General features: G+C 43.3%; 1 protein-coding gene across 8 annotated transcripts in view; it reads left to right on the top strand.

Moving 5' to 3' along the window:
- The window catches only part of LOC123505257 (zinc finger protein castor homolog 1-like), a 269,504-nt gene that overhangs the window by 15,184 nt on the left and 240,526 nt on the right, over positions 1-13,794 (top strand). For all 8 annotated transcript variants that reach the window (XM_045256482.1, XM_045256479.1, XM_045256480.1 and 5 more), the window contains exon 2: positions 13,669-13,789. In XM_045256482.1, the coding sequence (XP_045112417.1) occupies positions 13,675-13,789 (115 nt within the window). In that variant the 5' untranslated portion in view covers positions 13,669-13,674. The remainder of the gene's footprint in view (positions 1-13,668; positions 13,790-13,794) is intronic.

Here is a 13,794-nt window from a genome sequence, read left to right as displayed (position 1 = left end):
TGCGCGCTCTGTAAATGTGTAATACGCCAATCAAAAATTCATTGTATTGCAAAATCTATATGCAATACCAACACTAACTTGTGGGTCACGTAAAATGGTGGCAAAATGTGAGCGATGGTGATGCAACGTCAGTGTAATGCTGTTATTTTGATGACTCCAACACAGCTTATATAAAGTTACTGATGCATGGGTTAGCTTCGGTGTGTGTGTCATGAGCTTTCTTTCAGGTGATTTCTCTCTCTCTCTCTCTCTCTCTCTCTCTCTCTCTCTCTCTCTCTCTCTCTCTCTCTCTCTCTTATATGATTATCGTGACTGAAGGCTGTTCTCTGCGCTTCCTCTCTCTCATCCATGATTAAATTAACAGGTTGCAATAAACACTAATTTCATTTTGCCGCCGTGCCACTTCCAGCCACAAGGAAGAGGAAAATATGGCGCCACCAATATGAAGAACTGACTCCGCCATTAATGTTGTTTATGAGAAGCGCGAGGAAATGTTTTGTGATATTAACGGAAGTAGTGAACGCTGTAATATTCTAAGTACATTTTGTGTTTACTCGAGACTGAAGCTCCTACTTCACCTCGTCCTCTCCAGGTATAATCCACGGTAGGGAGAAAATGACGGCGATCCTCGAATATATAGAGACGATGTTCCTGTGTGTTTGTTGGGGGTCTAGTAACCCTTAGACCACCTCCTTTCTTTTCTTGTGTGTGTGTGTATGTGTGCGAGGTGCGCCGTCGAGTGCTATACTCTTACCTATGAGGCTGACTGATCGACCAAAAGACAGACACACAGACAGACACACAGACAGACAGACAGCGCTACTTGTTATGGTATAATCACTTCGATGTATCTGTTTGCCTTCCCCATTTTCTCCTACTTCATTCATCCTTCAGGTTCGGGAATTATCTCATTAGCGGCTCTTTCATCCACCCTAAATCACTCCCCGCCCTATTCCCCTTTTTACGCTCCCTCACTCTCACTCTCTCTTTCTCTCTCTCCTCCTCGTCTTATCACCATTCCCCATCCCCTTCCATAATACTTACACCCTCCCCTCCCCTTCCTCCTCCTCCTCCTCTTCCTCCTCCTCCTACTCTTCTCTCCCCTCCCTTCCTTTCACTCATTTTTACCTCCCTCACTCTCTCTCCCCTTTCTCCGCCGCCTCCCTTTCCTTCTCCCTATCTTCCTTCACTTCTCCCCTTACTCACCACCCCCCTTCCACCTCCATGCACCCTTCACCCATCGCCCTTCTCCCCTCCCGCCCCTGTCCACCCCTTTGTTTTTTCCCGGAAAGTTTTATGTTACGGTGGCGGACGCGGAGTCACGAATATTTAACGCGGTGTCTCCTGGTTCCGCCCTGTGCCGTCCATGTGGTGGCGGTGGTGGTGGTGGTGTGTGTTGAGACCACCTCCCCGCCGCCAGCCAGCCTCATTACATGTTTTATGGAGAGAGAGAGAGAGAGAGAGAGAGAGAGAGAGAGAGAGAGAGAGAGAGAGAGAGAGAGATTTTGTATTAATAATTTCTGTAGTTAATGGCAAAACAGCTTTTTTTTTTTTTTTTTGTATGTGTGTCAGAATGTATTATGCTTATTTTCTTGAACTTAATTGCGTGTTTGAAGCAGCAGTCACTCACCGCCATTAGGATGCGTCCGTGCAGACTCCGGACTGAAGCAATACCCTTGTCTTTTTTTGTTTATGCACACTTAAGAGTTCGCGAAACCCAAACATTTTAAATGATAAAGTAACACCATCACTGCTCTCTCTCTCTCTCTCTCTCTCTCTCTCTCTCTCTCTCTCTCTCTCTCTCTCTCTCTCTCTCTCTCTAACATATACCTTTCGCCGTGGCAAATAATATATAACCCCTTTTCCCCCCTCTCTTTCTCTCTCTCTCTCTTTCTCTCTCCATTCTTTTGGCTGACATCCATTGTGTTCCTGTTAATTGATTTTCCGTCGGCGCACTCTTTATCTTCATCATTGTAATTGTATAATGAGTTCTGCCTTCTCCTAAACTCCTGCGCCCCGCTAATTCCTCTCCGCGGTATAATGACGCCCCGCATTATTAAAACGCCGGCCGTTTGTCCCCAATAAAAGTGTTTCACTCCTGTCGCTGCGTCGTGAAAGGGGGAGGGCAGAGGCGTGCAAGATAAATACACGTGTAGCGGAAATGTATGCGGCTAATGGGTAAGGTGGTAGTTAGGATTGAGATATGGGGATAAGGGTATTTTTTCCCGCCATGTCGTGTTGTGTCGCAGCGCTGTGTTAGTAAAGGTAAAGGAGAGTAAAGGTTTAGTAAGGTAAACATAATTATACCACGAAAGAATACACATTGAGAAACCTGCATAACTCAGTATGTATAGATTGTATTACTGAGAGGAACTACATATGAAGGAATGCCGTGAAGGAGCGTGTGACGGTTGTTTCGACAGTCTTCACTTGTCAAATTTCAGGCGCGCGATTGGTAAAAGGAAACGAGACACCAAGGGAAATAATCATGCAGAAAAAGAATTGATTTTATATTAGTAGGTAAGGGAAAATGTTTTATTGGTGCTAGTCTGTATTAAAAAGCGAACACAAATTAAGGGAAAAGAATAAGACTATAGCAAAGGGAAACATGTAATGTAGAATCTGCATGCATATTGTGGTACTCATTTTGTATTAGAGGCTAAGAAAGATGTGTTATGTAGAGTTATTGGAAGGTGCAAGTCGAGAGTAAAAGGATCGTCACATAGAGGTTAGTAATGATCAATGGTTCGTAAAATGCTTGTACTCTTTCGCCATACATATAGTGATACTCATTTTGTATTAGAGGTTTAGAAAAGCTGCATTATATTGAGTTACTGGGAAGGTACAAGTCGAGAATAAAAGGATCGTTGCATAGAGGTTCGTAATGATCAATGGTTCGTGAAAAAAACTTACACTCTTTCGCTCATTTTGTATTAGAGATTAAGAAAGCTGCGTTATGTACAGTTAGTGTGAAGGTGCAAGTTGAGAGTAAAAGGAGTGTTGCATTGAAGTTCGTGAAACGCTTGCACTCTTAAAGCCTTTCTTAAGAACTATTTTTAAAGATTAGGAACCTACTCAGCTGATTAAAGAGGTCAACATTTGATTAAGTCCCCTAAACACCTCGTCTTTTCTTACACATTTCTCCACTCCAGACATCAATATTTCGGTTTTACTCAAGAGAAAAATGGATAAAATTTCTTCCATTGTTGCCACGTTTCGTTTTCCTTCAGTCCCCCACAAAGCGAACAATTCACTCACGGATCACTGACAGTTTTTAATCAATAATGTAACTGGTTCTTCCGGTCTCAGTGTATTGGTCTTCCTTCCTGCCTTTCATTTCATCTGTCCGTCCGTCCGTCCGTCCGTCACTCCGCCTGTGTGTGTGTGTGTGTGTGTGTGTGTGTGTGTGTGTGTGTGTGTGTGTGTGTGTGTGTGTGTGTGTGTGTGTGTGTGTGTGTGTGTGTCTTCGCGTGTGTGTTTTACATCTTATCATCACAAGGAAATTGTTTGTTTTTCTTAGATTCTGTGTTGATCAAGATTCGTTAGTTATTTAATGTAATGTGATCAGCTGGTGGCAGTGATGTGTGCTTGACGAGAGAGAGAGAGAGAGAGAGAGGGAGAGGGAGAGGGAGAGGGAGAGAGAGATAGACAGTCAGACAACCAGAAAAACAAACTTCTTAACTACAGATTTTACATTCGGACAAAACTAAAACACTCTTAAAAAAAAAAGCGACAAATTAAGACGAAGTGACATCAACTGAGAAATCAAAAATAGAAAAAAAAATCACAAAAAATATTAGTAACAATTAGAAAAAAACACCAATATACAAACGTGCAGATGTCACTATATATAATTATCCCCATCAGTACCATGACGCGTTTCCATATTATTCCTGTTTACTATTTGGTGATTTTATACAGCTTCAGAAACTCATGTCGGGGATTAAAATGGTGAAGACTCCTGCCATTAATCTTCTGACCTCCATAGAACCCACCAAATGTAAATAAAATTGTCTAATCGTAGAAAAATCTCAAGGTAAAAATCTGTCCCAGTATTGAGAGAGTTAACAAAACAATACAACTTAGGGAATATATATGGCAGTGTATGTGGCGAAGAGTCCAAAATACAAATCAAAATACAAATAAAATCGTCTAATCGTAGAAAAATCTCAAGGTAAAAATGTGTCCCAGTATTGCAGGAGATAAACAAACAGTGCAACTTAGGAAATATATATGGTAGTGTGTGTAGTGAGGAGTTTAAAATACAAGTTAGTCACGAGAAGCAAGAGGATGGCGCCGCTAAGGAGGGGTCAGGCAAACACATATAATATACTTAGTAGCAGCAGAAGTAAGAAGTGTGTTTTGAGGACATGGAGTGGCAGTGTGTGAATAATGAATAATCTCCCGCTTTGTGGCTGTAATAAGACTCTCACTACCGGGTTTATCTCTATGGCAGATTAGCTGTGTCTGCGTCTGTTTATCGGCCTGTTTAAGTGTCTGTTTGTCGGCCTGTCTGTCTGTCTTTCACATTCTCTCTCTCTCTCTCTCTCTCTCTCTCTCTCTCTCTCTCTCTCTCTCTCTCTCTCTCTCTCTCTCTCTCTCTCTACCCCATTTATATATTATTTATAAATATATGTATTTTCTCTCACAAACTTAGTTCAATGTTCGTCCGAGGCACAATCTCTCTCTGCTGTCTCTCTCCATGCTGTGTCCCAACAGTGTCCCTTCTCTCCTCCTCCTCCTCCTCCTCCTCCTCCTCCTCCTCCTCCTCCTCCTCCTCCTTCTTGTCGTCCTCGTCGTGGTCTTCCTTCTCCTCTTTATCTCCCTCACTCAGTCCACCCTCCGCCGACCCAAGACTTACGGTTCGCCTCCTCCGCACGCGAGGCAATTAAGTTAAAGCTTTGTTTCAGTCCAGATCATGCAAACCGGCCTTCACATTTGCCTAATTAATCCAACTGCTCACCTGCCTCTATTCTCTATTTCTCGTTCCTATGATTGTAATAATTCCTCCTTCCCTCCTCCCTTCACATTCATCAGTGTCTTTACAAAGCGGCCAGTAGTGTCTTCCCTTCCCTCTCCTTCTCCCACCCCCACGCACGTCTTCCTCAGCAGAAGGTATACGTGTCTTGGCTGCAGCTCCGCGTCTCACTCCGCTGTTGTTCATCTTAATGGTTGGTATTAATAAGGTGGCGAGGGCGGCGGCGCGCGGCGATTCCACCCTAAGTCTCCTGCACACGGTACTCCAATCTCAGCTTTTTTAATCCTGCAGAGCGATTAGCAGGTTGTTAGGGCTGGGGTGGGCAGCGCCGGACGGCCTTGATGAAATGGTCCGTCCCTGTAATCCTGTTACGTGCTATTACAATCTGGATTATTATTATTTTTTATAGTTTGAAGTTTTTCTGTTCTTTTTTTTTTTTTTTTGGTGTACAAGGAAAGAGAGGGAGCAGGATAGGGGGCGCATATCCTGATTAATTAATTTTCTACGAGGCAGAATAGCAGCGAGTTTGTATTAGCAAATGGTATGATCATTATTTAATTAGCATGCACGCCACCAATGGGTCGTTTAGGTGTAATGGTAAACCGCATTCATACCTGGCCAACCCACGACACGCAGGTGGACTCCCGCCTTTGTTGCTCACACGCTCGTCACCGCCGCCGCCCCCTCTACCTCTTTTACAGGGAAGGAGGAGAAAATTAGATGTGTTTTGTGGTTATTAATTGTGGCATGTATTTCTATCTCTGCCAAACGGGACACTGAGCGCCGGTGTCATGGCGGAGGGAAGGTAGGCGGGTCTCGTCAGTTACATCTGGAAGGAAATTGTTTGTGCGTAATTAATGTGTTAAGTGGCATTCTGGGGGCTGATAAATGGTCGCGAGGGAGAGACAGAATGACCGGGGAGTTATGGGAGGGCTTACGGCAGGGTGGGAGGGAAGGTGGGTGAAAGGCGCCGGCCTGTGCGAAGGGTGACTGGGGGACGAGTGGGACATGTGCGGCGCGTCACACACAGGAGACTCCGACACTGAAAACTCAAGGGACGAGAACACAATCACACGTCACACGAGGCGGAGTAAAAAATAGTAGGAAACGCCAAAGAAGAATTTGTATGGATTGAATTAAAGTTAAGGATAAATTTACTGGCTACTTAACCAATTCAGTACTGGGACACAATTTTACCTTGAGTTCTTGGTTTCATTAGACGATTTCATTTGCATTTGGAAAAGTCTATGGGGGTCAAAAGAATAACGGCCAAAAGCTTTACTACTCTAATCCCAATCTATGTTTCTGAAGCTGTATAAAATCGTTCAATAGTAACTAGAATGAATATGAAAACACGTCACGGTACTGAATAGGCTAAGATCGGGACCTACTCTACATATGAAGGCTCGGTTTGTCCAAGGAGTGGCAGGACAGGCATTAGGAAAGGCCTGCACTGCTGACGGGAATGTAGATGGCGCAGGAAACAACCGTGGTGTGTACAGGAAGAGGAAATACTTGGGATACGCGGGTGTGTCTTGGAATCACCAGTACTTTCCTAAGGGCATTTAAACCCTCATTGCATTGCATCCCCAACACACCCGCGCCGGACAAAACACAGCCATAACATCCTGAACCACACCAAACCACACCGAAGGAAATAACACAAGTCTGACCTTACAACAACGTAGACAATGCAATGTTTTCACCTGCCCTCATTTGGCCATCACATACACACACACAGAGAGAGAGAGAGAGAGAGAGAGAGAGAGAGAGAGAGAGAGAGAGAGAGAGAGAGAGAGAGAGAGAGAGAGAGAGAGAGAGAGAGAGAGAGATTAGGTTAGGTTAGGTAAACACACACACACACACACACACACACACACACACACACACACACACACACACACACACAAGTGGGCTGACGGTGAGGGATGCCGAGGGAGAGCCTACGAGCATTACCTCCGCGTAACCCCGTCATTAGCAGCGTGAGAGATGCTCCGTCGACGGAAAATGGAGCGCGAGGAATGGTGAGACGAGAATTTAATTACAGCATGAGCGGCGGAGACTGCGTAATCGCTAATAATTTGACTATGTAATCGCTGATAATTTGATAACTGGATTAATAAGGGAAAGAGAATTCATTGCCGTGTGGATAGCGTAGCAGCTCCCCCGCGCCGGCTTGAGTCACGTGATGGGCGAGGGGAAGAACAAGGCATGAGACAGGGAGTGGAAGTTGAGGCAAGGCTGGTTGGGAGGGACGGGCGGACGGAAGGAGGAGGACAGTAAGTAAAGATAGGGAAGATACTCAAAAGGTACGAGGGAAAGCTTGAGAGAAAGCTAAGAGAATCAAGAAGGGGTGAAGAAAAGTAGATATGGAATAGAAAAGTGTATTCAAGTGTATTCATAACAAAAAAAGAAAGACAACTCAAGAAAAACCATTGAATTGTATATAATGGTTGCTAAAACAGATGTGGAAAAAAAGGTGGAATTGTGCCGTGAAAGAATGCAAACATCGGTACTTATTATTATCAATTTTTACAAAAGCATTGTCTTTATACCTTCTTTTTTACATTTTTTTCCGAACAAATATTCTGATTCCATTTATTTACGTAATTCTTCAGTTTACACAAGTTGAATTAACCTTTAACTTCCTTTCTGCAACCCTTTCCTCCTCCTCCTTCTCCTCCTGCTCCTCCTCCTCCTGCTCCTCCTCCTCCTGCTATTATTATTATCATTCGCGGACACTGACCACATTAATAGGTTTCTTATTTCCTTCGTTCCACAGTTTTTCTGCGAATCACAATTTCACGGCTTTCCTTTCAGTCTTTTTATGGGTTTCCTTTCTTTTCACTCCCCGAAGCTTTAGTCTCAGTAGTGTAAGGGTGAGATTTCGCTTGTGTTCGATATAATAGGGATTAGTTTTACCCTTTTTCCCTCAAATAACAACTTTTCGTTTGGTAGTTTACTAGTTTTTGCTCTCTCTCTCTCTCTCTCTCTCTCTCTCTCTCTCTCTCTCTCTCTCTCTCTCTCTCTCTCTCTCTCTCTCTCTCTCTCTCTCTCTCTCTCTGTTATCGAGGAGACGCCGGCTTCTCACCCTACACTCAGGCTATTTATATTTTCACTCCCTAATCGCTACTCAGCTCAATAGTTTACGACCGGAGACTGTCACCCACAACCCTCCGAGATATTTTGCCTGTCGATGAGGCATGTCGCTCTCAGAACTGCCAGCCTTACTAAAAAACGTATAAAACACCTACGAAAGAGAGAGAGAGGGAGAGGGAGTAGGTGTGTGTTGAAATGATTTTTTTTGTCTTATTCACTTGTTACTTAGCTACATTTCGTCTGCTTGGGAAATTACACCTGGTTTAGTCTCAGTACAGGTGAAATGTGAGCCTTTTTTGAGCCCGCCTTAAAGTAACTGAATTGGATAGCGTGTGTTGAAGTCGTAAAATCAACAGAGAACATGTAAATCTCTTTGAACCAAGCTTGTCTCTGCCTCGATACCAACTGTTCCTATGGTATATAATCTTCCTTTTCTTCTTCTTCTTCTTCTTCTTCTTCTTCTTCTTCTTCTTCTTCTTCTTCTTCTTCTTCACTTTTCTTGTTTTTCCTTCTTCGTCTTCTTCTTGTTCTTGTTCTTTTTTTTTTTCTTCTTCCTTCCGCTCTCCTCCTCCTCCTCCTCCTCCTGTCATCGAGGCGTCTCCCCTTCGCCCCCTAAAAAGCAAGCGTCATTCTCGTTAGCCTCCCTTTAATCGCCTAATTTGGGCCATTAGATGCTGGACCCTTTAGTAGATAGCGGCGGTAATGGTGGTGATGCGCTGGGAAACTTTGTGGTGGTGGTGGTGGTGGTCGGCGTTCTCCTGGTGATGGTGATGTTGGTGGTGGTGGTGGTTGGGTGTCGTTGTTATGGTGATAATGGTGCGTGTCTATGGTCATGGTGTTGTAGTTGTGGTGATGAAGGATGTTAGTGGTTGTGTTGAGATTGTGGTGGTGATGGTGGTGGTAAGGCTTGTGTGGTTTGTGTAGAGAGTATTTATAATGCGGTGTTATGATGATTGTGGTGAAAATATTGGTGATTGAGTAAGGATGGTGATAATGGTGGTGGTGGTGGTGGTGGTGGTGGTGGTGGTGGTGGGTGGTGGTGGTATTGTCACATCTCAGACTCGCGTGACGCTGCCATTGTCACTCACACAGCGAGGCAATGCGGGCAGGCACCACCGTCACCACCACTATTGCTTTCACCATCACCAGCACCACAGCCACCACTATCATCACCATTCTGTCCCCGTACTATCTATCCGCTCACCATTAATATCATCACCACCACCACCACCACCACCACCAGCACTACACCATCTACAACTATCCCAAATCACCACCATTATTCACCACTCACTAGCAAAGAGTAAACAATACACACACACACACACACACACACACACACACACACACACACACACACACACACACACACACACTATCACTTGAATTAATGTCACTACAAAGACACAAAAAAAAGAAAAAGTAACTACAGCTGAATAAATTTTACCACCACTATCACTACCTCCACCACCACCACCACCACCACCACCACCACCAACCCGTAGCGTGACGAGGGCCTGTTGGTCGTCTTGTTTATGGTATAGAGTCCATCGTAGCGTGTCAGTCAATCTGGAAATGTCTCGACGTGTCTTAATATTTCCAGCTTCTGTTGGAGGTTCTCATTCTCCTCACCATCCCTCCCTCCCTGCTCCTTCCTTCCCTTCCCCTCCTTCCATTCCTACCTCTCCCCCGTCCTTCCCTTCCCCTCTAACACACCACTCTGCTATTCTCTCCATCCCCTCCCTTTCCCCCTCTTGGTTCCTTCCCTCTCCTCTTTTCTCTCCCTCTCCATCGCTCACACACCTACACACTCTCCATTTCTCCCTCTCTTTCTCTCCCTGTCTCCCTCCTTAACAATGACTAGCCTTCCCTCCCCTGCACTTAACTGTCTCCCTTATATTTCTACTTATCCTCCTCCCAGGAATAGATTAGCTTACGGTTTTATTGTCATCATTACTATTATTAGTGGTGAGTTCTGACTTCCTTACCTTAACTTGCTTTTGTCTTGTCTCTATAGCCTTGTTTTTTTCTCTCTTTTATTTTTTATCATCTGCAAGGTTTGTTTGTGCTATTCCCTCATTAACGTCAGCAAAGTGAACAGTATCATTAGTTGAGTTTATAAGTGTTAGATTTGTTCGTGCAGCAAAATACGAGTATAAGATAATATATGATAATTAATAAGGAGAAAAAAAATTGTAATGATGAATAGCTGTATCAACATAACTTATACTCGTATGTCAGTCCTTCAAGGGGGGAAAAGCGTTTACATCTGCTTAATATGAACTGGAGTTATTAATAAGATCGACTTTTATTTTTCTTCTTCAGTCCTGCCTCAGTCCGTCTGTCAGTCTCTCTCTCTCTCTCTCTCTCTCTCTCTCTCTCTCTCTCTCTCTCTCTCCGGTGATGAGCACACTCAGACCCGCCAGTTTATCCTCCCAAACAGTCATGTGTTGTGAAATTCGCTTCCACAACCCGCACGTCACTCAAGCAGTCAGGCCCCTGCGGTGACTATTACCTATCCCCCAGTAAGCAACAGCCACCACTGAAGGATAAGGGTGAACATGGATGTCCGATGGCTAGAAACATCATTATCGTCATCATCAGTGTGGGGATTAAGAAGAACATAAAGTGAAAAATGGTGACCACTAATAGTAGACATTTAGGAACAGCATGAAGCCAGAAGAGTACTGTGCATACTGATACCGCATGCTCAAGACGCAGCATTATGCGCTGTAAACTATCGTCAACACAGCCGCCCGGTATTTAACGACAGCGAGGCGTGGGGGATGTTACGGTGATTGGTGACGTGAGGTATTATTCAGCAACGAGGTGTACGTACTGCAACAGCACGACCAATAAAGACAGGCAATTAGATATACATAAACCACAATGCTCTATGACGAAATACCTACCTACCGCTCACTCCAACACACACACACACACACACACACACACACACACACTGGAACAAGCAAGTGGGGTGAAATATGATGTTGAGTACAAAGCCGAGCATTTAGAAGAACATGATATACAGCGATATTTGACATAGAGTGCATGGCGATTGGTATGTAAATGTGTACATAGTTAAGTAGCCATAGGTACAGTGAAGTTTTTAAGAAGGCAGTGGCGAGAGACGGAGCTACAGTACGCATAGAAGCACATACAGTATACTTGAAGACACAGTGACGATAGACAGTGAAATGCTGTAACTGTAACCATTGAACCAGTGTGTGTAGCAGGAGACAGGAAAATACAGTAACCGTGGACACAGTGATAGATAAACAGGGACACAGTTACCATACATAGACTTGTATTAGAACCCATACATTACTTTTGGCTAACGCTACAAACATTTTAGGGATCTGGCAATCAAGTGGGCCTTTTTAATATATTTTTTTGTTGTCCTTGGCCAGCTTACCCTCTTTCATAAAAAAAATAAAAAAACTGTGACTTCCAGAAATAAACATGAAAAATTATCGTTGGCGTAAATTTTCGTTTTATTTCACTGTATATATTTACTTTATTTACCAAGTACGTCATATAGTCACCGTCATTCGCTTCGGTTTTTTCCTTTTCATCTTTTTTCGTCCACTAACACGGAATATTGAATTTTTAATTATATATGTCCTCGCGGGGAAGTTATGTGCAGGTGACGTGAGGTATAAAAGGTCTTAATTATGATGCATTAATATGTTTATTGGCTACGACATCGTCATTAAGCCAGAATGTGTATTTTAGTGACAAAATATTAATTGTTTCAAGCATGAATTTGTATCTGTCGCTAGGGTGTGTGTGTGTGTGTGTGTGTGTGTGTGTGTGTGTGTGTGTGTGTGTGTGTGTGTGTGTGTGTGTGTGTGTGTGCGTGTGCAATGTTTTAAACTTTTCAATATTATTTAGGTACTTTATTTATATGATTACTACTATTACTACTACTTCTACTTCTACTTCCACTTCTACTTTACTACTACTACTACTACTACTTCTACTAATACTAATAATAATAATAATAATAATAATAATAATAATAATAATAATAATAATAATAATAATAATAATAATAATAATAATAATAATAATAATAATAATAACAACAACAATAATAATAATAGCAGTAATAATGCTAAAACAACAACAATATCCACAACAACAACAACAACAACAACAACAACAACAACAACAACAACAACAGGAAAAACAATAACAAGACCAACAACACGAATATCAGCAACAATGCAACATGAGAACTCAATTGAAAGGTTCCACAACACACAGCTGGCACACTCGCCACGTAACCTTGCAGTGTGTGTCGTCAGGGTGTCTGGGTGTGTATATTTTCCTTGCTCATCTCAAGGCAATTAAGAAAAAATCACTTCGGCAGACTTCTATTCTTCCCACATAGTAGTAGTAATAGCAGTAGTGGCAGTGGTAGGAGTAGTAATAGTGTTTGTGGTGGTAGTGGCGGTGGTGGTGGTGGTCTTGTTCTTCGTTTCTAATGGTGGTTGAGTCTGGGTGGCGGGAATCACAAAGTTAGTGTCGCTTGGACGTGAATTATTGCCGCCTCTTTTTTTTACTTTCTATTCTAACATTTTATTTGTGTGTTTGTTTGAGTAATTGCCTACATAGTGTGTTTGTTTGTATTTCTTGATTTACTGCTGTGTGTGTGTGTGTGTGTGTGTGTGTGTGTGTGTGTGTGTGTGTGTGTGTGTACAAAAAGCGTGTGTATGAATATATGCATGTATGTGAGTGTATTAATGTGTGTGTGTGAATGACTGTGTGTATGCGTGCATGTGTACAGTAGTGCTGTGTGTGTGTGTGTGTGTGTGTGTGTGTGTGTGTGTGTGTGTGTGTGACCTTCGGTAGCGGGGACGACTTTGGGTTCGCGGCGCCGGCACGATTTATTGCGCGGGAAAGAACGACATAATTGTGTGTCGAGTGTAATGACAAATGGCCGCCATCAGGGCCGCCCCGGATAATGGGCAAAATTTTCGACTGGACCTGACGATATTTCACGCAAAATATAAATGTTGTTGTGATTTATTTTGTCGTGCATACCGGACAAACTACATTCTTTTCATCCTCCCTTTTTTTTCATATAAATGCGAGTAGTCTCGGGGAGAAAGTTTGGTATTCCGTGTGAGCGTCGCGGCGGAGTTTTCGTGCTGAGCGTCAGTGAAAGTCTTTGTAACACGATTTGTGCAATTTCGCCGTAATGATGACTGATTGGCCGAGTATTTATTCCTAGCCGCAACACCCCACCCATTGTCTGATTCTGGTGGGCGAGTGACTTTGTTTTATTGCCCAAACTGAGATTATGAAGTGTACTTTACCGGGAAGTGTTTAAATCGACTCTGTAATTTTTCGAAACGCTGCACTATCGCCGAGTTATTGAAGGTATTTAATAATTTAACGTATTAGGTCGTATACAACGCCTGAATTAGCATTATCCTCCAAAAGAAACAAAATTCGCTGGTCTGGGAAGTCATGCTGTTGGATAATGCAGACATAAAGTGATACTATTCAGGGAAAACATTTTAAGAGAATAGCTTTGCGTCTGAGCTTTTATCATTAACATGATTTTTCTTCTTCCCCAGAATGCAATGGAGGTAGTGAGTGTAGCGGCCAGCGTGGGCGAGGTGCTGGGGGGCCCTCAGACACCCACCCCGACCACCTTCACCCACGATCACACCCTCCACGCCCACACCGAACACACAGGTGAG

The sequence above is a fragment of the Portunus trituberculatus genome, chromosome 17, assembly GCF_017591435.1.
Source record: "Portunus trituberculatus isolate SZX2019 chromosome 17, ASM1759143v1, whole genome shotgun sequence".
Taxonomy (NCBI): domain Eukaryota; kingdom Metazoa; phylum Arthropoda; class Malacostraca; order Decapoda; family Portunidae; genus Portunus; species Portunus trituberculatus.
The sequence above is the reverse complement of the archived record's forward strand: the minus strand, read 5'-3'. Positions and strand labels throughout refer to the sequence as shown.